Genomic DNA, 27,304 nt, shown 5'->3' with positions numbered 1-27,304 from the left:
AAAGAGCAAGTCTATTTAAGAGCTGGTATTTAAAAAAAAAAAAAAAAGGCAAATAATATATTTGCCTCTTTTGTTCCAAGAAAATTAAATCCTAAAATGAGAAATAAGAGATGGTACCAAACTGTCTTTACATGTGACTTGCGACGTGTCAGATTTTAGAAATGAGTTCTTACCTTCCACTTGGAATAAAAAGACAACTCTCAAGAGAATCTTTGTAATTAGTTTTTTAGTCTTGAATCCTGTTGAATCAGTACATTCTGAGAGACTGCTTGTTTAGATGTCCCCTGCCAGGGTCACATGAAGACTATTTAAAGTTTAGACAGGACACAGTATGTTCTGGAATAGGAAGCTGTAGAGGGTTTGGGCTAGGAAGGAAGAGCTGTGTTAAACTTACAGGGTTTTTTTTTTAAAGCAGGTTCTTGCATTTTATGTATTGTTTTGATGACTTACTGCTTCATTCTTTAAATTTATTGTATTGTAATTTGCTTATATATTTAACAGTTTCCTGTAACAGCTTGGAGAAGTTTTCTAGTAGACCTTACTTTGCCTGTAATTTTGATGACAGAGCAAGATCCACTGACAGACTTTAAGAAATATAATAATATTCTGTGGAGAGATACAAGGTGCTGAAATTGACTAAAATGTGGAAAAAATAGTAACTTGCAAATTGAAAATATGCATTTTTGTATAAATTTTTTTTATTATGTTTTTGCAGTGGTTGTATTGTTTAATACTGGACTGTCTCCCTGTTTAGTGACCACAAAGTAATGATGAAGCTTCTGAGGAGAGTTACATTACATTTTATTTTCACATATGTGAATATTCAATATAATTTTAATGCTTTTGTGTCATTCAGTCTAGGCATAAAATGAAATAAAAAGCTTGTGCTACTCACATGTAACACCAGTCAACTTAATATTTTAGGATATGGAAGTAGAACAGCCACCTGTTCAAGAGGGAAAACGGCATGTTTCTGACAACAGAAAGTCAAGATCTAGGTCTGCATCAAGGTAAACTAGTGAAAGTTCTTTTGGTGAGGGTTTATATTATATCAAGTATTGGATTTTAACGTAAGGAAATTGAGTGTGTCATGTCCAAAGACTTGAAAACGCTTTACTAATTCTGTACGAGTACTGAGGAGAACTATGCTGATTATCTGGAGCTCAGAGTATCTGGTGCTGTGCTGCCAGATCTACCGTGGGGATGGTAACTTCTGACTGAGATGACGGTAATAGCTGAGAGGTGAGCTAACTCCTTGAACTATTGGTGTAGCTTATTTTCAGTGCCTTAGGACATAGTCTTGTTACCTGTATTTGGGTGCCCCACTCCACATACGTCCTTCAAAGGTCATTCCTTGTAAGTGCCCAGTTGTGCTGTACAGGTTGGATTCTATGACTAAATGCCAAAAGACACATTTAGCACAAGAGTCCAATTTAATCTAAGGATTGATTACAAGAATTTACTGTCTGTGTATTATTCTCTGTATGGACAACACTAGTGAAATTTTTTGGTGGTTACAACTGTCGAGGACTTTGAATTTCCCTTCTGGAAGAGGGAAGGAAAGAGACCCTTTCAACCCCTCACCTATGAGGGGAATTGTGTATAAATACAGCTAAAGGTTCTATGTACTTCAGTGCAGTGGTAATCAGAAAGAGATTAGTGACTCCTAAGACTTGTGAACCTGTGAAAGTCATCTACCTTCTAAGGAAAACTGGGTATCTATACAGTTCTCTTTTGTTGGTAGAGAGTAACTTCCATGCCTGTCAATACTCAGTAAATTTTAGGAAAGCAGAATATGATAGTTTAATTTTGTCTGTGCTCTAAAGACACTTTCCTTATGAAGAAATCTGTGATCCAGTGTACTAGGGACTTTGCCTGTCACAGAGGCAGTATTTCACATGTCTCAGCTGACCTAACAAATCTGGCTCCAGTATTAAAGCAAAGCTATCTGCTTAGTTACGTGTCTTCTACTTCGCCAAGTTTCATATTTCTTTGAAGGTTTACTCTGTCTTCCAGACTTTGAGTGGTTTAGAACTTGAACATGATGTAAAATACAGTTTCACTGGCAGAATTTATTTTGTAAAAGCAATAAACATTGTCCTAATTTAAGCAGATGTAACTTTTTTCTGTGTTACTGTGGACATAGTTTTGATAGTCAAGTTCAATACAAAATTAATAGAAGATAAGAAATTGAAAAATAATTAACTGTTCAGCTGGAGTTCTGTAATAGTTTAGGCCCTGCTGGGACCGGAGACCATGTTGGCGTTGTCCATCCCCCACCCTCAGACCGAGTAGGGCACAAACCCCCGGGGTTAAAACAAGGGGAAATTTAATACAACAGTATAATAAACAATCTGAACAACAACAATAGCAACAATAACAACAATAAACAGCAATAACAGTAAACAAGACAAAAGATATACAGAGAAATACCGCAATGAACACATCCAGACCGCCGCATGTGCTTCCTGCAACCAAAGCCACAAAGGAAAGCTTCCCGCCCTGCCCTGAATAACCTGGCTGGAGATTCCTTCCCCCTGCTTGGGAGAAACTTAACCCTATCCTAGCTGAACCAGGACAAGTGCATTAATAAGCTACTGTAAAAATTTGTTCCAGTTCCAAATGCATGTGAATGAACTTGGGTTTATTTATTTTTTTCATTGACTGAACTTTTGCCTGATTATTTAAATAGCCGAAATAGTTATCTATCTGTCAATGTCTGGGTCAGAAAAATTGAACATAAACGGTTGTTGGTTTAAACTAGGTCACCTAAAAGGAGACGTTCACGATCTGGCTCCCGATCTCGAAGGTCACGTCATCGTCGATCTCGATCTCGGTCCAGGGATAGACGCCGACACTCTCCTAAGTCTCGGTCACAAGAAAGACGTGAACGTGAGAGGGAGAGAGAACGCAGGTCAAAAGGCCTTCCTCAGATCAAGTCAGAAACTGTTAGTGGTAAGTTTATTCTTTCTCTTTATTGTTGATATAACTCTGCAAATTCTTGTAATACCGTTTTTGAGATGCTCAACATCTTGCTAGTTCATATATGGAATTTCTTTGTCTGTGCCCAATATTTTCTTTAATGAATTATAGAGTTCTCTGAAGTTGAAGATACTATGTCTGTATAAAATGGAATATTAAGAAGATAGACAGGTATTTTAGAAAAACTGTGTCAAAGAAATACACTTGTATCTATTAGACTTTTTTAAAATTTTAATGTTGATAAGTCCACTTACCTTCAGTATGTGGTATTTGCTCAGAATATCCCAGAAAATAACTCTTAATGTGATGTGTGGGGTTTTTAAAAATTTTTTTTGTTCCTTGTGTTTAATGCTATTTGATGTGGGTTCCAAGACTCATCCAAACAGAACAAAAGTAAACTGTACTGTGATTTCTTCTTTGAACTGTTGTAAAGCTGGTAAGAATTAAATTCACCACACATCCCTGTACTTCCTTTACTTATAGTAGACAATTTGGCATTTTTAGAATATCTCAAAGTCAGAAGTATTTTGTATGTAAAATGAGGAAAGAAAAAGCTGAAACACTATGTTTTTCTTTTCCTTTCTCCAGGACATGTAAGATAAAGCAGATTGAACAGCAAGAAGTTGAGCACATTATTACAATTTTTCTAATAATTCAATGTTGTGCATCTCTCAAACCTGGAGGGGAGCTTTGACCTGGAACACACACAGACTAATGTTCACATTTCTGAAATAATCCTGGCTTTGCCTGTGTTTATAGACAAAATGGAGTAGTTGTCATTTGAATATTCCTGGGGAGTGTGGCATCTTCTCTGGAGTTAACAAGTAGAATGGGAACATTCTTTTTTATATATATGAGGGACAAAAACTAAGAGAGTTTTAACTAGCCAAAACCTTGTGGATGACAATACCATTAGTTGAAGGGGACTGCAAAAACTTAGTAGCTGTTCATTAAAAGCTTACCGGCAGTGGTGTAAGATACACTTTTGCCAGCCTGTCTCCCAGATTCTGTCACATAATGTGTTTTAGGTTTGCAGTTTTATATCACTCAGTGGGGAAGACATAGATGAGTATTAAATGTTGCTGTAGTAATCTTCAGCAAATGTGATACTTTGAGCTCATCTACTGTTTTATTACCTTGAAGCATGAACTGAGATAAACATGTTGCTTACTCTTTCCTGAAAGAAGGAGCTTGTGTCAATAATTTTTCACTGAACTGTAGAAAGAAATGGCATTGAATAGGTCACTAAAGACATTAAAAGTTTGGTTGCTCATTGTAGTTGAATTGTCACCACATTCTGGAGGAAACTCTTGCTAGGACTGGGTGTATCACCGTTAATAATCTAATTATCATCTTGCCAGTAAGTACCATCCATAACTTGTGATGGTGGCCCATAGCTTGGATTTCATTCTAAGCAGAGTGACTTACCTTGTTGTGAAATAGCCACTGTATGTGTTGTGATATTTCATGGAGCATTGTTAGCAGCAAAGCATATTTTTCCTTTTTATGATGATTTTTAGAGCTCACGATCATCAGAACTTGCAGGTCACTTCAATATTAGTTAACTAGAGAGCTTCTTGGTAAGTGTCTTCTAACAGTGATTCTGGTACAGTTGCTGTGATTAGCTGTTAACACAGCCCCAGCCAGGCAAGAAAAAGGATTCTGTCAAACACTGCTAGAGATTAAAATACATACCTTCTTATTAGCTGGATTTTTTTATTTGAACTATTTAAAAATTACTCTTTTGACATGCTGGCTTGTGAAATATGTATTTCCAAGTGCTCTTACAATATTTTTTAACTCTTTGATTGTAGTTTGTAGTACTACACTTTGGGTAGGACAACTTGACAAAAGGACAACTCAACAGGATGTTGGAAGTCTTTTGGAGGAGTTTGGTCCAATTGAATCAATAAATGTAAGTATAAGTTATGCAGTGTAAGCTACTTTGATATGCCTTGGTTACAAAAAGTAAAAGCTGTTTTAAGACAGCTTTATTTTTTATACAATCAAAAGAGTCAAGAGCTCTCACTTCCTATATAGTTGTTTTCCAACATGTAAACTCAATTCATACGGCTGCTTTGTAGAAAAACAAGAAGGCAGTGCTTTAATTTCTTGCAATTTAAAAATGCTCTTGGGGGTAATACAGAAGATTATCCCACTTTCATAAAAACCATGCTTTCTCTGGAGAATTGAGTGAGAGGGCTATTAAGATGGGCACAGAATTACATACTGTGCTACTGAGTTCCTTGTCGGCTCCATTTTGTTTGATTATAGCAACGTGGACTCTCTGCTGGTGTTCTTGTTTCTTTTCTGTCATTTTAGTCATAAACATGAACTATTGTTATGTTTTGCTCTATTTATGGATATTTTTATATATAAATGATAGCTGTTCTCATAGCTATAAGATTTTATTTAAACAAACAAAAAGAAGTTACTGTAATTTTCTTCCTAGTCCATAATTTTGTAAAACAACATAGAAGTTTCTTCTCAAATGCATTACACATAATAAAAATTCTTACAAAACTGCAAATAAAACTGAATGTGGAGGTGCAGCTGGCAGCTTGTAGATGGAATGAAGTGGGCTATTAGAGTGCCTTGTTTCTTCCAACAGAGTAACTAATTGCCAGACCACAGCATTTACATGAACATTACTATTTAACAATTTTGAAGGACTAAATATACAAGTTGCCCATATTTTCGCACAGAACAGAGTTTAAAACTTTCCACATAAGAAATTGTGTTTAATTTACTATAAATTTGTACTTCCAGAACACACTGGCTATCTTAGCTTCTTAAACTAATGTTCCCTTTCATAGTTCCATAGTCCTTTTTGAAACCGCTGCTGCTGTTCCAGCTTACTGTAACTGAAGACCCGTATGTTGTGCATTACTTTGCTGTGCTAGCAAAACCAATTTTTTTCTTAAAATACAAACAGATGATACCGCCAAGAGGATGTGCCTATATTGTAATGGTTCACAGGCAAGATGCTTACCGTGCCCTACAAAAACTGAGCCGAGGAAACTTCAAAGTCAATCAGAAATCTATAAAGGTATTTCTTGGAAAATGTCAAGCTGTTCTAAAGTTACTGCAGTTACTGTAGTTCTTTCTCACCTATTCTAGACTTTTGGGAATTTTAGACTTTTATGTGTTCTGCATATGGTATTCTGTAGATTTACATGAATGGACCATTTTTCTTGATAATTATTCTACCTGTTTTGTAATGTGACTGGTGGAACTTGTGTCAGCTTCCTTGACAGATTTCCAATAACTGTCTGTTCAACCAACATAAAAAGGTGTTTGTTTAGTCATTACAGTAGACTGTAACTATGTTTTTCTTGTTGCTGGTTATTTGTCCTATAACTGAGTTTAATTATATATGATAATCCTACAAGGAGTACTAATAAATAAGGAAGAACACATTAATGAGTGAAGGTCTTTTACTTTTAGAACATCGTATTAGAGCATGACGTTGTCCTCTGAAGGGAAACAGAATTAATCTTAGTGACTGAGAACGTTTGAAGAAACTGCCTTCATACATTTTTACAAATTGTGTGCGAGAGGCAAGCCAAGAAATAAGAACTGTCTGCTTTAAAAAACCTTCTTATTTCAGACTTTTGTAACTAACCTAGTTTTCCTGCTGTTTCAATTATTCTTTTTGCTTTTTACCCTCAGATAGTTGGTAATGCTGTTCTCTGAGAACTAAACATTAAACCCATTAAAATGGAAACATTTTACTGACTGCATGTATTTTTTCCTCTCCAAGATTGCATGGGCTTTGAATAAAGGAATAAAACCAGATTACAAACAGTATTGGGATGTAGAATTAGGTGTTACTTACATACCATGGGACAAAGTGAAACCTGAAGATCTCGAAAGTTTCTGTGAAGGAGGCATGTTGGACAACGAAACTCTTAGTCCAGGTAAAGTATTGCTACATCTTTAAATGCTTCTTAAAAATTTTCTTTTGTTCTGGTGTATTGAAGTTGGTGTGGCTGACTTTAATGATGCTGAGGTGCATATAAAATCCAGGAAACAGATGAGAAGTGCAGCATGTGCAACCTGTAGATCAGACGGAGTTTGTAAGCAGGTCGTGGCAGTCCCTTATCAGGAGTTGTGCAGCTGGGCTAAAAATGCACATGGATATCAGGTGACCTGTCAGCTGCGCTGGTGTTTGCCCTTGATGCTAATGCATGATGCAAGTGTGTTGTATTTTTTGTCTTAGTCCCAGAGCCAGCTTGGGGTGTCCTGCAGCCCTGGTTTGTGCAAGGCACCCCTAGCAAAGGAGCCCGCCTTTGGAGTACTTGGATAGCAGCTGAGCTGATGGCAACTTTATAATTTCTAAAAAATGTGCCTATAGTTTTCACACTTGTGACCTTTTCAGTTCCTTTAGGGAGTCTTGTATTTATAGGAACCCAATAGAATTCCTTTTATTTTGTATGTAAGCAGTGAAAATATCAGGCTACTATGGTCGTATTAAGAAAATCACACCTGTAGTAATCAACAGCTTCAGATCAATATAGACTCACTAGTGTCCTGGCTGTTGTGATTTTAAAAGTAATATTAAATGAAAGAAGTACTTAAAAATTGAAATTGCCTTAAGTTTTTTAATTGGTACTCTATAGACTACTGTGTTGGTTTTAACCATTGTGTGGTGTGCTGTCTAGGTACTGAAACATTATTTTAGGGTTTTGTCATTCTGTCCAGTTTGCCCTAATTAGGTCATGGTTATTCTAAATAGCATCTCTTCATAATAAATACACAAAAATAAGTTGAGTGTGTATTTTAAGTGAAAGTCTAATGAATGATAAACATAACCTCAAGATCTTCCAGTTTTTGAGTACTTTTCTCTTTCCTATAGTGCCTCTTCACTGATCCCTTTTTCTGTTTAACTGTCTTTTCCTGGGAAGTTCTAACAAATAATAGGGGCCATATTTCTTCTGTAAAATGAGTTTAAAGCTATATTTGATGTTTCTTTTATTTTTCTTTTATTATTTATTGTTGTGTTCTCCTTGTTCAAGACTTGAAAATGTTGGGTTTTTTTCAGAAATTACTTCTGAAATTAGTGAAGAAGCTGCTGCCTTCTTGCTTGAGAGCAATGGAACGCATCTGCTGAGAGCTTGTCCCAAAACAGTCTTACAGTTTTTGTTACAGCTGATGAGTTTGAGTCCTGGGCATAAACGCTGTCAGTGCAAAGAACTATTAAATGATTAATGAAAGGAATATATTTACTTGCTATGTTTCAGTGTTTTGCTGTACTGTGTTTAAAGTAATTTAGAATTTTTATTCTCAGAAATATGTTTAAATGCTTAACTCTGTGCTTTTCCTTATCTGAATATTTTCAATTAAGCCATTTTTGTAAATATGACAAAGCATGGTGGTTTTACATGGCAGTACTTGGACTACTTATCCAATTCTACTGAGCTGATACATGTATGTGTGTCTGGTTTTTTGTACAGAGTGGAAGGGGATTCCAAAGAAGTCTGAAAATGAAGTAGCTCAAAATGGAGGTGCAGAAGCTACCCATAATGAACCAGTGTCACCTATACCTAAAGCTTTACCTGTTCCTATTCCTGTTCCCATGCCTGCACCAATAACAGTACCTCCTCCACAGGTGAGAGCTGCTTCTCATTTACTCTGCATATCTAAACAAAAACTTGCTTTAAATAATAATTCAGCATGGCAATACATAAGTTAAAGAGAGGGAGGAAGTGCAATGAATGGTAACTAGCTGATTTTGTGTGTGCTAGTGCGTGTGTCATGTTGTCCTTTGTTAAAAATGCTCTTGTTAGCAGACTGGCTATGCTGTCAACTTCTGAAGATAACTTTCCTGTACCATAAATTGAGTATGCACCTGAAATCCATTATTTTAGTTTCTTCGTGTAAAAGACCAGGACAGTCTCGCAGAAGAACATTTCTGCGAAGTCACACTGGCAATGGAAGACTTAAAAAAAAAAACAAACCCATTAGGGTTTGGAGCATGTTTTGTGCCCAGCAGGAGCAGAGCGTATGGTTTGATTTCCCTGAAAAGGGATGTCGTTTGCATGTACCAGAACAGCCCTGAGAGCTGAGTCAGCACGTGGTTAGTGGGAATGACAGAGGATTTGCTCCAAAACCTCATTGCTGTTCTAATGCTAATGTAGACAGGGGGTATGTGGGTCTGCCAGATCTTTATTTGGAGTATTGTGGGACTGTACTTATAATACCTGTTCTCTCAGTCCCAGATAAAATATTACAGTAGATTCTTTTTATTAATGGGCTGAATTGCATCCTCTCAATTTTATAGTTGCATTTTTTTGTGTGTTTCCTGATTAATTTTCCTCACTGTTGGCTTAAATAAGGTGTAGACCTCCTAAAATATGCACATTGCTTTCATATTTGTTCATATTGTGTATACTCTCTTTGAACAGCATTTGATAATTTAATATAAAAGTTTTCATACTCTTCCTTTGTTGTTACAAAGGTTCTTTAGTCAAAGCTGTGTAGTTGTATATTCATTTGCTAAAAGAACACTGAAATTTTACCATTAGTTTAAGTAGCATGTAATAATAATTACTCCCTCTGGTGTTTTATAATCTGGTTGGGGTTTTTTTAGCTTATTGACAGACACATTACTACTTTTATAGTAATAGTTTCTTTCTTGTCACTGTTAAAATAGTAGCATACCTCCTCCCAAATGGTTTTACATCTTGAGAAATGGTGATTTATGAACAATGACAGACACTCAAAAGATCAAGAATTCAAACTATTTGAAGACATATATAATTTAGCCAGTTATGTGATTTGAGAACACAGTATGTTGAGTTTTGTGTTGTTTTGACACAGAATTCCCCTAATGCTGTAAGGTATTACTAATAAATGAACATGTAAGTCAAATTTCTATAATTTCAGAGAGTTTTAATAGCCATTAACTGCATTAAATAGTAGTGATTTTATTTTCCTTAAATCCATGTTGAAAAAGAAAGTGTAAAGAAAACAACCAGCTTCAGAATACACTGAGTATGCTGATTGCTCGTCTCAGCCTCACACACTTCAGTTTTTTATTATGGCAAAGAAACTTGTGTCTTTCAAATTCAAGACAGGATCAGAGAACCGTATTTGGTCTTCATCTTTGGTTTCATTATGAACTTTTTCATGCTGTCTTACAGTTGACCAATTAACTTGTCTGGCTGGAATTTTACAGTAGTTTAATAATTTGTAAATAGTTCTTAAAACTTGCAAATTAAGTTCAGCTATGATGATATTGGTGGTGTTAGTAGCAGAAATAACATGTTTTGTAATATACAAATGTGACCTAATACCTGAAGGAAAAAGCTCACTATATTCCACTTCTTTTGTTTAAATAGCTTTGTGGAATACCATTGCATTTTAATTAGCTGATGTATTTTTGTCCTCTGATACAAGCAGAACTGCTTTCATTTGTATTGGGCTTCAGTGTGTGGGACTGTAAGAGGTGGGGAGGTTGTAGTGGAGTGCTGCATAGCTGCTGCTGCTGTCCAGCCTGGAATGGACATCAGTACAGTGATACCATGTTGCTCAATCCATCTGTCTGTCTGCTCCCCTGTTAGCTGTGGAAAGCACCCTGGTCCCTCTGACTGGAGGAGCAGGTTTGATGCATTCACATGCCAGAACAGGCTGTCTGTGTTGTCCTGACTTAGGCTGCAGTGACCAGGCATAGGGCTGCCTGACAGATAACCCCAAACAGCTCTGACTGCATGAGTCCCATAACTTACTCTCTTTTTTTCTCACTTCTTGACCTTCCTTTTTATTGTGCTTTCTCCTCCCTTTTTTTACTCCTATCTCCTCCCAAGTAAACAACTCTCCCCTAATTATTTTGTTCCATGTTGGTCTCAGTTGTGCTGCATCCCTACCCAGATTTGCTATTTATGATACGATTACCTAAGTAATATTGTCCTTGTATAGTATTCTGGAAATGGTTACTTATGCACTGTGGGTCTCACAAGAAAGATCCTTTTTCTCCTAAGATGCCCAGTGCTCCTTTATGGTTATCTGTGAAGCCTGGCTATTGTTCACGAAGCACCCGGTTAACCACCTGTGAAATCGAGCAATCCCTTATGTCACTATGTGTAACTTGTCAGCTTGTCACATTGTTATCTGTCACATCTGGCAGTTTCTCATGTTGTGTTCAGTAGCTTCTCATGCCCTTAATGCCCTTTCTCAGGAAGCTTAACTTCAGGCCAGGGCCTAGTCAGCAGCATTGTGATCTGCCCACAGCTCTGACAGTCTCACACTTAAAGATAGATTGGGAAGGAGCTGCATCACTCTTTTCTCTGGTAGAGTATAACGGGACTTCTGTGCTACCCCCCTGCATGGGCCAGACACAGGGCTGGAGCCTGCTCTGCTGGGCATGACCTGTGAGCCATGTAACTAACATGACTGACCTTCCATTATTGCTGCTGTCATCTGGACCTGAGAATGAAACCTCTGTGGAGTAAGGCACTTAAAGTCGATAATGTCCTAAGAGTGATAGCCTGTGTACGTAAGTCTGGTTCTTTGGCCTCAACAAAGCACACAGCATCTTCTCAGCCACAGGGTCCTGGGTGGTTAGCAGGAGAGGTGGGATACTTTTGTTGTATTGTGCTGCTGGAGTGAGCCCTTTTCTTGCCTGTAGATTCAGATCTCTGAGCTGTTGCTGAATCTGGTCCCACTGCTGCAGGTCTGAGTAATCCACCTCAGTGATCTGCTCTGAGGGTAGGTCTGTGTTTATTTTTAAGTCATATTGCAGTATCCAAGATCAACTTAAGTCTGTTTCTTGGCTATTGAGAGTCAGTTTCAGTTAATAGCACTTGTAATACCACTTGTATTGCTGAGGTTTTGGGCAATTGGTGTTCCGTTCTCCTGGCAAAGCTTGGTGTTATTCTACCCAAGCTGCCATTCTTTGACAGTGAACTGTGGCTCAGGCTTTGCCAGGGTTATACATGGAAGTCCAGGGGGTTTGCTGTGGCCACCCTTTTCCGTAAGTTGCCCAAACCAACCCAGAGTCACTTTTCTTCATTTCATGGGTTTTCAGCCAGAAACTAGAGTCCAGGTTGAGAGTGTACGTCCCAAATTTCATTATGTATTTCTTGATCCCACATACTCCTCCTGTAACTAGGCGTGGGAGTTGTGCCTTGGTCCAACGTCCATCCCGTACCCTTTCTATTGAAATTGGAAGTCTCCTTTGCAGTCTTCCTGCTGGAGACTCCTGATGCCCTTAAATATATATTTACTTGTCTTGGAGTACTGTAGGTAGACTGTGCTCCTTTAGTTCACAGAGCCAATGATTCTCCTTCAAGTCTCAATCTGAGAGGTGTGCAGTAAGAAATTGTTATACCTGGACACAGGTCAAAGCTCAAGACGTGTTCATTGAGATGCACCTGGCAGTCTGCATTACAGTTATTGAGAGGTCAGTCATTCCAGTTTCCAGTGTTGCTAATAAAATACTAGGTTTTCCCATATTATTCTCACCATTAATAAAGGGTCTCCCCAGTAGCATTTTTGGTACTTTGTTTTACCCAATTCATTAGCTATTATTCTGAAACTGTTCAGCAGTCCTCTGTGTTTGTTGTCTGTCGGTGTTTATTAGCTGTTGGTCCCATCTCTTTAACAGAGAAACTTTATCCTTCAAATTACATTTTAAATTAGATGTTGTGACATTTATGCATAGAGTTTTACCATCTTTTTTCTTTCTGCTTAAAGGAAATGTGTTGCTTACAACTATGTATTAGAGGGCTAACTTTTTAGAAAAAAAAACTAAGTACAGTGGTTAATCTTGGATAATTAGATATGAATATCCTCTAATATGTATCAAAATCATCCTCCTTTGATGCTACTTCTATTCTGGTTCCATCATCATATTTTACTATTCATTATACTTTCTCAAGCCATCGCATACACGTTTCATCCACAGTTTTTTCAGCTTTTAACTACTTAAGAACCAACAGCACTTAGCAAATTTCCCCTCTTTTTTTAAACCTTTTTGCCTTACCGATACCGCTCCTCAATTCCTTCTGCTGCGTACACACTCTGTACATGAACGCTTGCTTCACAGAACATTACTGGAATCAACAGATCTGTCACTATGCCTGGCTCATTTTGTAAGCTGTTGTTCTTTGAAGGAGTGCCCTGTAAACCAAAAAGACTTACTGAGACTGTTAGGTTACTGTTGTTTTGGAGCACTTTTTCTAAAGCTTTAACTGTGATTAATGAAACGCCTCTGTGGTTACCCAAAGTTAATGTTCATCTGGGTAGTCTTGGCCTTATATGTTACCCCTAGATAGGCTTCCTGTGCACTGTTGGCCTTGCAGGGTCCTAATCCCCAGAAGGTCCTCAGTGCTTCTTCTCACTGAAGTTTGGCTGTTCACATAACACCCCCTTAACCACCTGCAGAATCCAGCCACCCCTCATGGTGCCATCTGTAACTTTTGTTGGCTTCTCACATTGTTACATGTCATATATGGCAATTTCTTGTGCCACTCAGTAGTTTCTCACATCCTGCTCAGTTAGTTGAACTTCAGGCCAGGGCCTAATCAGCAGGTTATTATAAACCAATAAATAACCAATTTAAAGCTAAAAATAAGAAGTCTACACTAAAGCCTAATGACTTAAAGACTATTGTGATTAATTGATTTTAAAACTCTTATTAGTAGAAGTGAGCTCAGCTCACTAACCTAGTCATTGGTAAAGAACTTGGAAAGTTTGAAGTGGTATTGGGTGCTTGACAGTTTTAGCATCTTCTCCAGGTTTAAGGAGAATTTTTTGCTTACTTTGGTTTAGTGCAACTTCTTTCAGTTCTGAGAATAAAACAGTAAAGGCTTTTCCTTCTTTACTCTAGAAATAAAAAGTCATGAAGGGTCTTGGTGTAGTAGTTCTGAAATTTTGATGGTCATGGAGGCAAGTCAGTTACAATCACTTCAGTTTTAAATGCAGAGCATATTTTGATTAAACTTTTTTCCTTTTGATTCCCACACATTTAATGTAGTTTTTATAGAAAGTTCATAAATATGAGTCTAAGGAACAACTTAATTTAAATCAGTTTTCATTCAGAGCTTGATATAAATCAAAGTAAAATAATAAGGAAACAATAGTCACTCTAATATACGAACTCAGGTAGCGAAAAAGAAAAAATAAAGTGTTTTTAATCACTCCAAATTTGTGTGCATTATAGTGTATCATGCTGGATGGTGAAATCAGTTCCTGCTGCTGCATTAAAGGTATATTTAGATGAGTTACCAGCATGCATTAATATCCATTTACCACAGAGAATAACATTATATTTAAGGACAAAGGCAAACAAGATTGAAGTTAATGTTTTAAGTTGTAGGAGGTTTTTGACTGCTAATTAGATCAGTTGCTCTTGCAGGTTAATTAAGGTAGTTTAAATGTTCTTGTTTTGATGGACAAAGCCCAGAAGACAGCAGTCCACAGCTGAACAACAAATAATCCAGTTGGTCTTGAGGTAACATTTTTCCTCTTCCTTTTTTCTTAGGTTCCACCACATCCATCAGGTCCTCCAGTGGTTGGTGCACTCCAGCCACCTGCTTTCACAGCACCTTTAGGAATCCCACCTCCTGGATTTGCTCCTGGAGTGCCACCACCCCCGCCACCTCCATTTTTACGTCCTGGTTTCAACCCAATGCATTTACCCCCAGGTACATTTATATATTTTTAGGAATATTAAGTCCTTTTTTAACCACATAGCAAATAAAAGCATCTGCCATGTAAACTGCACAGGTATGTTTTGGTAAAGTGATACTCACTGTCCATACATACTTTTTTTATAGGCTTTCTTCCTCCTGGACCACCACCACCTATAACTCCTCCAGTATCTGTTCCTCACACTCCGGCAGTAAACATCCCAAATTGTAAGTGTTTAAATCTTGGGCAAGTGGCAGTAGAAGAAAGGTATTGTGCAAGCAGAAAATCTGACTTTTTTTTTTTTTTTTTAATATGTCAATGCATTGTTTCTTAGCTACAGCAACTGGTGTGAATGAAGACACTACAAAAGATTCATCTGTAGGAAATCCCATCCCAACAGTGGTTTCTGGATCCAGAGGGAATGCTGAAACTACCGATAGTTCCAAAATATATGGGACTGTTCCACCTCCTGTAGCACCTACTAATGTACCTGCTCCTGTCACACAAGCTATTCCACTTCTTGGTAAGTTCATTTTGGATATATTCTTCAGTTTATTGTTCCCTAAATTTAAAATATTGTTTTGATTTTGCTACTGACTTACACTTCATGGGAAAGTAAAGCAAATTTTTCAAACTTGTTGAAATTTCTGCCCTTCTGCTGGCTTTTAAATCAGTTTTAGAGGCTTGATTTTGCACAGAGGGAGCAGTAATTTTTTATTATTGAAATCTGTTTTCTGAAGAAACAAAAAAGCTATAACGTTTAAGTTACAAATTCAGAGCAGAACGAAATGCTCTCTACTTTTAACAAATTGAGGCTTTTACCATATAGAAAATTAACTTACAACAGAACGTCTGTATGACATATGAACTATGTTTTAGACTCAACTATTACATGTGTAAAATTAACTCACAGAGAAACAGTATTTTTTATAGTGTGTTTTTTAAATCTGTGAAAATATGGGATACTTTTTATGTATGAAATAAATTATTTTAATAAAATGAAAAAAAAAAAAAGCTTTTATACAGCCCTGCAGTATTACAGGTTTTGAAACCTTTGAAACCATGATACCTTATTTAAATATTACAAAATGGTATTTTGACTAGCAAAACCAAGATAACTTTGGATATCTTATATAAATCTCTTTTCACAATATATGAACTTGATCAGATATTTGAAGAGTATATATTGTTTCATGTTACAGAGGTCTGCTAAATATTTTATTTTAGAATGGCCTTGTATGGGTCACTCAAGATTATACTTGAGACTTGTTTCCTACAAATTTTAATTATGTTATTACATTTATGGGATTTCAGGCCTCTAAATGAGAGCCTAACAACTGAATGAAAGATACATTTTGTTGCAGTGTGCTTCTACCCACAACGTTTTCAGTGTACACTGAAAAGAACACAGAGATTTGTTTCCCTGAGAGGTTGCTGCTCTGTTGGATTTAATGACTAAATTTTCCAGACATGACTAGTGATTTTTGTAATCTTTCTTGGAAACTCAAAGTAGGACCCTTTTAAAAGGCATTTTTCAAAGTGAAGAGCTGCTTCTCTCTGAAAATAAGTCTGCTTTTTAAAATCAATCAAAGCAGATATGCAAAACCAGCAGCAAATTGTTTTAGCGTTACCTTGGACACTTGGAAAACAGAGCTTAAAAGAAAACTCTGCGGTGACACCACAGATTGAGAGAATTCTGTAGTGATAAGGAGTATCAGACTATACATTTAAGACATTCCCATCAGATACAGTATTAATCAGATTTTTGAAGTGTCATGGTACTATATCTTGTATGGCTTAACTTCAGCTTTTTATTCCAAGCCTTTGGAATGTATTAAGTTACTCCGCAGTTTGCTGTATTGCTGTACACCTAAGAAAAAGGTTTTATGAAATCAAGAGTGGAGTGAAGTAAATTCTATACCCATATTAGTTGCTGGGTCAGTAGCTTTTTTTTATTCTTACAAGTTCAAGGAAGCTAAATTTGATAAATCTGAAGATCAAGAACTTGCCTCTGTTTTTACTCACTTGTTTACTGAATAGTTCAGGCAGATAAATTTGTCCATGCAGTCAGAGTGACTTCCCTCAGTGTTCAGTCACATCAACAAGGGGATAGGAGAATTTTTTCCTTTTTATAAGATTGTATGTGTGAGCTTACAGAGTAGTCATGGAGTAATAGCTTAGAGATCTATGTGTTTACTTAAGTAATAGCATTTTATGTTGATGATGTCTTATTTCAAGAAGTGTGTGTCTTATTTACAATCAGTGAGTTAATGTAAAATCCTTCAATCCTGACACTTAAGAGTTAAGGGGGACTGTTCACAATCTGATATAAAATACAAGAAAAACAGAAGAAACAGATTATAATATTTTACATGATTAAAGATAAAAGATTAATATCAGTTGTCTTTGCTTTTAAAACTTTTCAGTAAGTTAACAGAAACTGTCTTCTTAAAACCACTTTGATTCACTTATCGATTGAGCTTAGCTCTGCATGTGAGAGTCCAGATCTGGTCTCTCCTTAGGCTGGAAGAAAAACATGAAAGAGATGATGTTTTCCATGACTCATGCTGATGTAGATAGCGAAGAGGTGTCCCTTGAAATTTTGACTTCCCCATCCTCGGAGTTCAAGAGCTGGCCAGGCTGCATCGTCATTCCTTCCTTTCCATTCTGTGTGTCAGGTTTTGCTCCTGGGGAAATCAAAGCATGGAAAATGGAGTGTGCCAGGGTTTCACCATGTGTGCGGACATGAGATGCAAGCTACATGTGCATCCCGGTCCTGGAGCCCAGAAGTACTTGCAGGCTTGACAGTTTAAACATAGCCTTAGGGCCTGACCTACAGTCTTGTACAGATCAGAGGCAAATAAACTGAACAAAGTCATTGAGTAGGTACGGCATCACCCTCAGTTAGCCATGGGAAAGTGCCGACAAAGGAAATCCGATGCTTCAGACTAAAGGAACTGATGTGCAAAAGTGTATGGTTTAGCATTTTGAGTACAGATGACTGCTCGTGTGACTGGTTTCTCACGAAGTCCTCAAACTGCTCCTTAAACATACCCATGATGTGGTTCTCCAAGCTGAGATAAGAAGGTGGAAGAAAGATTTGTTTGACAGCATCATGAAGTATGTCATGAGGACTCTCCTTGGGGAAACAGGGATGAAGGGGATTGAGTAGTGTAACACGAAGAATGAAGAAATGTTCTTCGGATATTTGGTCAGGATAGAAGAACTTACTTCAGCAGGCTGAATTCAAGGAATGAAGATTGCTCTGAAGAGACTGTCATAGAAATCTAAACTTAACCTTGCTTGAGAACACCTTATGTAATCTGTACAAATGCAGGAGCTCTTTTCTAATTTTTGTAACTTCAAAATGAAGCTTATCTGTTCAGTTTTTATATGGAAGATATGTTACAAAGTAATTCTAAATCAATTATTGTAAGATTTCATATGTTTTCTTAGCAATGTAAGTTACATTCTGTTTCACCTCCACTAATTTCATTCATTCCTCCAATGTAATTCTTTCATCACTTCCAACAAAGATGTGTTTGTGCTTCAGAGAAGTGATCCCTCATGGACATTGTGTCTGAATTTTTTTCTGCTTATTTCTAAAAACCACCCTCGGGTTGTTTTTATTTAGTTGTATCCTTGATCATATTTGCTGCTGTTATAGCTTCTTGTTCTTAATTTGAACAAGATTATCCAGACTGTAACTGGTTTTGTGAGTGTGTGCTCATATGTCATTTTTTTAAGGGATCTGCAAAGCAGATATTTTTAGACTCCTTTTACATGTGCATATTGCAGAAAGTGACAGGCTTTTAAATCATTTTTGATTTGCCAACTTGTTCTTAGTGTTGAGCAAATGCTGTAATTTGGACCAGTAATAAACTGCTGTTGCAGATGCTATGTTTTGAATATACAGATTCTGTGATCTATTATCTTGATTAAATACACTATATTGCAGTTTGTAGGTTCTGATCTAGTGCCTTTAACCAAAATTCCTACAATGATAATTACATATTATCGAAGATTTATTAGACTGTAGTTCTCATTGAACTTGGTATTCATTTCCTGTTAATGCATGCTGAGTTATTCTTTCTCCCTTGCTGGTTTGTTCTTAAGTAACTACCTGGTCTTTTTATAATCTGCATTAAATCATAAAAGACAGACTACAATATTCTCTGAGCTCATCAGAGTATTACTGTATTAGAAAGTGGATACTTCCTTCACAGGAAGGATGAGATTTTTATTAATATAGGATATGAACAGTGATAAACCTAATACATTTCCAAATTCCTTGTGATAGCCCATTTTAAAAGCACAACAAACACTGCATGTTTGCTACTTATATATGTGACTGTTGCTTTCATAATACTACGGGATGAGAATTCAGAGGTAAGGGAACATGAACTCTCAAGCACCATTTGTGGAATTCAGTTTTGCCTTGATGATTCCCTTGACCTGGATCAGTTCAGTGTTTGTGTTTTATGAAACAGGAATTTTAGAAATCTCAGTGCCACTAACCAACACTGTACACATAACGTAGTTTGACTTACATCCTTGTTTAAGCATCTTACATGAATAGGAGCAAGCTCCTACAGGTTTCAGTGATGGACGCTGACTACCCTAAAAAATGCTGGCGTTTATGGCAAGCTATTTAAGCTGTGAAATGATATTTAGGTTGTTAAGTTCAGGCTTCTTTCTTTACAGTCTTGGCCTGGTCTAAAGGATTCTATATCAAACTCCAGAATAAGACACAAAGACTTACAACATTGTCTCTCTTTCAAGAATTTCCCGTAGTATTTCATGTTCTAGTTTTAAGATGCAGCATTCCCCACTGGAGAATGATAGGAGGATTAAGGTGACATGCTAAATGTTGCAGAACATCAGCATCAAACTCAAAGCGTAAACTTTAGCTGGAATCATAAGCTTTTGACTTCTTGTTCTCGTATATATTGCCATCGTATTTGCAAAGGAGGTGTATTTGAAGCAGGATTGCTCTGTCAAATACAGAAAGCACCATTCCTCTACTTGCTTTCTTGTAGCAGCACAGCTGAGAAGTAATTTAACAGATTATAAGAGACACTATAATCACTTAGTGGGCAGAGTTCACTTTAAAAAAAAAAAAAATCAGATGCTACACTTCTCAGTTACATTAGCATTTGTAACACTGATAATTATCACAGGGGAACATGGGATTTGTCCAGCCAGAAGAGAAGATAATCAGAAATGGAATTACTATGACACAGAAATCTGGCTTTTTACCTAATTTATCAAAACAGTAAGGATGACTCCTGTGACCTCTCGGACAGAAGACACTTCTTCAGGACAGCTTTAGCATTTTGGGCTGTGTCTTATGAGTAAAGTGAAATTATGAAACTTGTAACACTGTGTGATTGTTCTTGCACCTGTGAAACAATACTCGTGGTTGGCGACGGGTTTTCCTAGTACGCTTGTATCTGCCGCCTTCATTGTAAACACTCTTCGCGAGTTCTGAGGACCTTTTGCTATGCATCACTGGTAAAAATTACAAATAAAAACAAGCTGTGAAAACAATCTATGTTTTTACACATTTGAACAGAATAACATACCATGTGTAAGGTCTGAGGATTATATTTCCAGTATTAAAAGCCATGTCTTTTAATAAAAGCCATGTCTTGGCCAAGTTACACAGAATAAGCAGCTGGTGCAAGGGATGGCTGTATTCCATACCTGTAAGCAAGAAGATGAGGTTAGCTACTACAAAAAGGCTTGCAGTTATGAACAAATGAATAAAATACAGGCTGGGGCAGATAAATTCCATCACTCATCTGTACAGGTATGAGATGGTCATTAAATCACTTTATTGTTTCTTTAGGAGCTCTGGTACTTCTTTTCAAGTTTGACGAACTATTTAAATTTTACATACTGTTGTTCCCTATATAGGAGAAAGGGCTTTACGTTTTCCTAGACATTGCATGTGCAATCTGTACCACTAATTTTACTGACCATTTTCAGTAAACTTGGATGTGGGTTTGGACAGGTCTTTGAGAGTGAACTTTTAATTGGTGTCTGATTTGTCAGCACAGCAAGGAAACTCTAATAGTTATTTCTATAGCCTCAAAATTTGAGTGCAGATTTAAAATTAAAAGTATTCAGCTACCCTGCTGATGCAGTCCAGATTGAAAGAGAAGGAGCTTCAGATACTGTTACGCTGCTTCTGAGCTGCATTTTGTGTAGAACTAAGGTTGAAAAATTAAATTACTTGTACTTGTGAAATTTAAAAAAACTTTTCACACTTGCCTCATGTTCATGCTGTTGTAACCCACATATGCTCTGCTGCTATAGAGCAGAAGCAGTTGATCCTCTTCAGCTCATTAGATCTGTTACTCTTTTCTGCCTTATTTTTAATCTCTGGAAGAATTTACTTATGAACAAAAATATCTGCAAACCTCAGAATTCGGCAAAATAACATTCTTGGAAGTTAGCCATATGTCTGTCTCGTCAGATCTGTAGTACCAAGTCATGAGAGGAGTTTAAACTAGGTGACTTACAGCCCTGGTATGAACAGGAGGAGGGGGAGGGCTGTGAATTTTAAAGTCAAAAAAGAGGGGGAAAAAAAAAAAACCAACAAAACAGAAAAAATAAGCTGTTGCTGCTGGAACATTTTTTTCAAAGAGTGTGACCTATCAGCTGTGTCTTAAAAGTGACTGCTTGGAAGGGAAGGTAAGGTGATACCATGGTCCAGAAGAATATTCACATCTTTATTACTGAGTCCTGATCTGCAAAATATAATTTCCTTCTAATGTGAATATGAAGAGCACCTAGATAAAAAACTTTCTGTTAGAGATGTTCTTAAGTGTAAGAAGTGGTGTGGTGAAAGGGCAACATGTATGTTCCTCAGAAGGCTTGGGCATATTTTCGATTAAATGCTAAATGATGGAGGAAGAGGGAAGCTACAACAGCTGAATGGAAGGTTATTGGGGATGGCTGCTCCACTGGGCTCATAAGGCTGAAATCAAAGTGCAGATTTCACTGAGGACACTGAGAGGTATTTAATTCTAGTATTAATTCACATAGCTATTTCACATTCTAGTTTTACTCAGGGCAAGATTTAGAAAATTTTACATAATCTGCATTCTTTAATTTTTATTAATATACATGGAAATAAAACATTATTTATAGTCTCAACAAATTTATAAAGGAAAGCAGGATGGATTAGGAGAGATTTGCGCTTGTTCTGCTGCCAACGATTCTTTTAAATTTCAGTTTAGGGTTTTTTAAAAAACAACACATGCTTTCTCAGATACGGAGCTTACTTTGAGGTAAATAACTGCTAGTGAACAGAAAGAGCAGATAAGTCCAGTATAAAGGCTGCAGAGAAAATGAGACAATAATGTTACTAGTTCAGACAAAAGGAGGCACACGGGATAAACTGGCACACGCTTACTGGCATGAAGTCCTCATCTGGAGCTTGGTAATCCTCGTTCATTTTGGGTTGTGTTGATGTTAACAACAAGGGCTGAGCTTTCTCAAATGGTATGTTTTGAGAGTTAAATTTTTTTACTCTTATGAAGACCATGCTAAAAACAACAGTCCAGGAATAAAAATGAAAAACAGTTGGTGTTGGATATGAAGGATGGAAATTTGTATTTTGAAAAAATCCAGAAATTATCTGTTGCGTTTCCTTTTAGTTTAGTTTACATTGCAAGGTTTATGCTGCTAAAAGTAAACTTTATTGTATCCCCTTTCTCTGGAACAGTAAATAAAACTCTGCGATTTCCCACTCCTGTTCCAGCCCTGGTCCGACCTTACCTCTCCCTTCGCAGCTTACTGTATTGGCCGCCTCTTCTGCGTGTTGAAAACGGTGTTGATGACCAGTTCAAATCTGAAGCATTTTAGCCCAGTATGATTTTGCTGATGTTTGTAATAGAGGAGTAGGGTTTTAAAGCTAACTAGAGGAGGTGAGGTGTCTTTAATTAGAAGCCTGGGTAGCACAACCTATTAGGAAGGTGTTTTGCCAGCAGTCAGCTGGCAAAGGAAGGCACTGAGCGGGAGATGGGGAAGAGCTCTGACCTGCAAAATGGCAATGGCTTCCTTACAAAAGGAAGCTTTTAGGACAAGTGGCTAGTTAACTACTATTGCAATACTAGTTACTTCTAGCATGACACAAACTTCAGTTTAAAGGTGATGCTCTCCTTACAGTATGCAAGCCAGCACAGGAGGTTTTGCAGGCTGCTCTGTCATCTGTCCCGTCCCCCGTCCCCCGCCTTTGGTGTTGCTCATTTCATGAGATAATTTCCGAATGTTTTTGAAATGATGAAAATACTTTTTTTCCCCTCCTGCCAGCCTCTGATTTTACTTTTGTATGTGTGTGTTTGTTTCAGGCACTCAAGGAGTTGCACCACCCCCACCAGCCCCTGTTGTTGGGTTGCAGACTCCATCCACCGGCCTCTTGGGTGCCCGGCCTGGTTTGATACCACTGCAGCGACCGCCAGGAATGCCACCCCCTCCTCTGCAGCGGTTCCCCTTGATGCCACCGCGACACATGCCTCCCCACATGATGCACAGAGGGCCCCCGCCGGGGCCAGGGGGCTTTGGGATGCCTCCCCCCCACGGAATGAAAACCCCCTTCCCTCCGCCAGGTCACTTTGTGAGACCTGGAGGGATGCCGGGAAGCGGGGGGCCGGGCGGACCCGAGGATAACAGAGATGGGAGGCAGTTTAGGAATGACAGGCAGACGTTCACACCTAACAGAGACCAGGAAAGGTTTGGAAGGAGATCTTTTGGAAATCGGGTAGAAAACGATCGCGAGCGCTATGGTAACCGCAACGATGACAGAGATCACGAGCGACTTGGTAATCGTGACAGGCGAGACTGGGGACGAAGAAGCCCTGAGCGTGACAGACACAGAGACTTGGAGGACAGAAACAGGCGGTCCAGTGGCCATCGAGACAGAGAGAGAGATTCGAGAGATAGGGAGTCTCGTAGAGACAAGGAAGAAAACAGAGGAAAGGAAAAACCAGAGATGACAGACAGGGCAGATGGCGACAAAAACCACGAATCTCATAGTGGCAAAATGGAAGATGCAGACATTGTTTCAGAACTTGCTGCGGGAGAGTCTGAACCTACAGGTGTAAAACCTGTTGAAGAGTTAACATCCGAGGCTACCTCATCTGTGGAACAAGCAGAAAAGGATATGGGCTCAGTGGCGGAGGCGCCTCGCTAGCGACTGGAAGTTGTCGAAAGACAACAGTGACATTTGTTGGAGTGTAGAGCTTTAGAGTTGTACAGTCTGCTGTATTATATTTGCTTCTGCTTTTATCACAGCCCCTCAGTAGTTGGCGGGGAATTGTAAGCAATTTGATTGCTTCCCTTCTATTTAAAATAGCCACAACATAACACGAAATACTGAAGATATGATTAAAATATTACCCATTTTTGCTGTAACTTTTTTAAAGTTTTGACTTTAAAAAGTTTACAAATCAGAAGTAGAAGTGCTTTCTATTTTTTTTTTAATTTAAGAAAAGGTAACGGTGAAAGCTCCTCAAAACAATAGGGATGTGTTTTTAATAAACTCTATTTTCGTAACAAACTTTAACGTGTGCTATTCTTCCTACACTGCACTGAAGTGGAAAAGGAGTGTTCAACATCTTAAAGTTTGAACTGTTAATGCTGTACTGGAGTCTAAATTAGACTGTTTTGTTTATATTTGTTAAAAGAAATACATCTGTTTGTGTAGCTATTCACAGAAGCAAATTTTTATTTGTAATAGTCATCTTGATTTTTAGATTGCTGCATTTTAATGATCTACTTGACCATACTAGGTAAAAGCTAGTGGTTTTAAAATGTTAATTGAAGATATAACTGTTTAGTGTTTGCAATGCAATCAGGTTTTTTTCTTTTTTTTTTTTTTTTTTTTTTTTCTTTTTTCCCCCCTCCAACTGGTTCTGTGGTAAAAGTTGCCCTAATTAGCCTTTTTTTTAAAAAAGTGGACACCTTCAGACATACTTAGCCTGCTCTGCTTGTGATACTATAAAATTACAGTGTGGTGGGCCAGGAAGCACACCGGTTCAGCATCTTTTGTACTTGTTATTCGTTGATGCTTTTTGAAAAGTGGGGTGAAAGAGAAATCAAAGACACCAAAACACAATATAAAATGCTATTTTTTTTAAATGGGGCTGGGAAAAGAAGGGAGGTGGGAGGGTGTGTGAGGATTTTAAAATGCTGCCTCTTCATTCATACGAATCTGGGCTGCTACTGCTGGCTGTGTTAACGATGTCTACCTCCTGTAACCCTGCAAGAGGTAGGTTTATAATTTTTACCCACCTAGTCTTGTACCTATTGGACTGATGGACAAAGAGTGCATTTTCTTGTATTTGTGTAAGTTCTACCATCTTCATATCACTTAAGTAATTCTGTCAAATTTTAAGAGGGCAAATACTATTTTTTGGTGTCTGGCCCTTCTGGCACAGAGTTTTGAAACACGGCCGCGCTGCAGCGAGCGGAGTCAGAGCCCTGGCAGTTCTGCCCTGAAATGCACTCGCTCGTCGATCAGCCACACACCAGGCTGCCATGCTCAGGTGGCACTGGGCCTTCAGTTGAAGCTTGTTTAATTCTAGAAACATAGTGGGAAAATTGTATGAATCCTGTGCATTTTTTTTTTTCTCCTTGATATAGGTGTGTTCTACTTTTAAAGTTGGGTTTTTTTCCCTGAGTGAAGGGCAGCTGCTTTCTTACATCAGTACTTTTTCATAGCTGCTCTGCGGCAAAGGGAATTTTTTCTGGGGGAGGGCGGGGGGTGGGAAAGCAAATGAGTTATGGACTGGGGAGAGGACATATATTTTTATGTTCTTGCAATAGCAGAATAAAGAGAGAAAAAAAACCTGTTTACATACTTGTAGTGAACTCGACTTCCATGTGTTAAAACTTGTGTCCTTAATGTTTGTTTCATGCTGGGCCAGCAGAACTAACCTTTTTCATACAAAGCCAGACACTTATGTCTTATGTTTAAGACTTGTCTTAGTAAAAACTGCCATAATTCTGTTAAGGAGGTAGGAATTTTTTTTTAATTAATACACTTTATTAAAAGATCTGAAGACAAGAATGAAAGAGATGGAAGGCTTATTTGTTCACGCAAATGCCACCTCACATTCTCTCCATTTCCCCTGTTAGGAATTTGAAAACAAAGCCTAGGAAAACCTTGGATGTCTTTTGCCAAACAATTTCTTACTGCTTTCTGAAACAGCAATTGTGTAACAGACCTACTATCGATGCATCATCTTTACAGCATCACCAGTGTAAGTGTATCCTGCCCTTCTACAGCTTCTATATTTATGTCTTTAAAATAAGCCAAGCCAGAAATTTGTACGTAAAGGTGAATGAGCTTGGTGCAGGCATCTGTTACTGATAAAGGCAATAACAGCATTAGCAACTAACACCTTGGTGACTGAGCCTATGCCTGCCAGTTACAATGATTTGTACATAAACCAAGCATTTCTAGGTCCTTCAGTACAGCACTGACTTTAGGTGAGTACACCCCTGGGCATTGAGCCCCACCTGAGAAAACAGGTTTGAAAGTAAAGATCACACACCCGGCTTCCAAAGCAGGAAGGTTCAGTGCTGGGAATGGCTAGAGAGGCAGCAAGCAGTAGAGCTGCCAGAGCTCCCCTTCCACTACAGTTGGCAGGTACTTGCCCTTTTTCCCCCTTAGGGAAGTGAACTTCAGAAATGCAAAGAGGTGATGGTGGTGTTTGTGGGTATTCAGCATCCCCTAGTGCTTAAGGAGGGAGCTGAAAGGTGCAGTCACTGTCTTAATTCTGCTGGAGCAGCTGAATCAGAGCCTAGACTAATCCACTGGAAGAGGTACAGGTGCATAGAGACTGTACACACAATTGTTTGCCACCTGCAATGAATTTAAATTTAAAAGTGTTTTTACAGTATTCTTGCTATACTACCAAAAGCCATTTGTAATGTGCTACACTGGAGTCTGGGTGTCTAGAACTACAACCAACTACTTCCATGAATATCTCTTATGTACAAGATAAAGGAATGTTGATACAAGTCTTCATTAAAATTAATAATTTTCTCTATTAAGGACTTGGAAGTCTGTGTTTAAGAGGTACATAGAAGAAAATGAAAGCTGACACTAGTACACTGCATATATACATGTAAATATGGAACTTCTGGCTATGTATCTCCTTTTTAAGGAAAGGCCTATTCCTCACCAGACACTCCTGCATAGCTCAAGGAAAGGAGCTGTCCTCACCAACACATCCATACTCACTGCACACCAGCCTGGAACCACCCAGCCAGAGGACCAGATGAGGCACAAGGGCACATGCTGGAGCCAGACCACTTTATGTGCTTAAGGCTTCCCCACCACACACACACTGCAGTCACATGAGTGTCACAAGCATCACATTTTAAAGCAAGAAGGTATTTCTGCAAAGCAGCAATCATTCTTGGGTACGCAGAACCCCTGGCTGTAACATGCAGGTGGTATCCAGTTGTCACTGCAGAACACAGGGTAACACATGACAGCACAAGAGACACTGAGCTCAGATCTCTGTTGCTCCCAGGTTACTGGCCAGAAGCAACTGCATGGATGCTGCTGGTATCCAGCAAATTAACTACTGACATGACTACTTTCCCCTGCCAGCAAGTCTGCAGGTAGGGGTCTGGTGTTTGGTTTTTACAGACAGCAAGACCAAGG

General features: G+C 38.1%; 1 protein-coding gene across 5 annotated transcripts in view; it reads left to right on the top strand.

Annotated features, from left to right (window-relative positions):
* Nucleotides 1–24,184, top strand: part of SCAF4 (SR-related CTD associated factor 4) — a 46,911-nt gene extending 22,727 nt beyond the window's left edge. For 4 of the 5 annotated variants that reach the window (XM_074902778.1, XM_074902753.1, XM_074902769.1 and 1 more), the window contains 10 exons: nt 925–1,010; nt 2,765–2,955; nt 4,797–4,897; nt 5,918–6,031; nt 6,746–6,902; nt 8,439–8,593; nt 14,468–14,630; nt 14,763–14,843; nt 14,951–15,139; nt 22,977–24,184. In XM_074902778.1, the coding sequence (XP_074758879.1) occupies nt 925–1,010; nt 2,765–2,955; nt 4,797–4,897; nt 5,918–6,031; nt 6,746–6,902; nt 8,439–8,593; nt 14,468–14,630; nt 14,763–14,843; nt 14,951–15,139; nt 22,977–23,818 (2,079 nt within the window). In that variant the 3' untranslated portion in view covers nt 23,819–24,184. The remainder of the gene's footprint in view (nt 1–924; nt 1,011–2,764; nt 2,956–4,796; nt 4,898–5,917; nt 6,032–6,745; nt 6,903–8,438; nt 8,594–14,467; nt 14,631–14,762; nt 14,844–14,950; nt 15,140–22,976) is intronic. The other variant, XM_074902762.1, reaches the window with a different exon arrangement.
* The last annotated feature ends 3,120 nt before the right edge of the window (nt 24,185–27,304 follow it).

Source organism: Athene noctua, chromosome 1, assembly GCF_965140245.1.
Source record: "Athene noctua chromosome 1, bAthNoc1.hap1.1, whole genome shotgun sequence".
Taxonomy (NCBI): Eukaryota; Metazoa; Chordata; class Aves; order Strigiformes; family Strigidae; genus Athene; species Athene noctua.
This window is presented reverse-complemented; position numbering and strand designations above follow the sequence as displayed.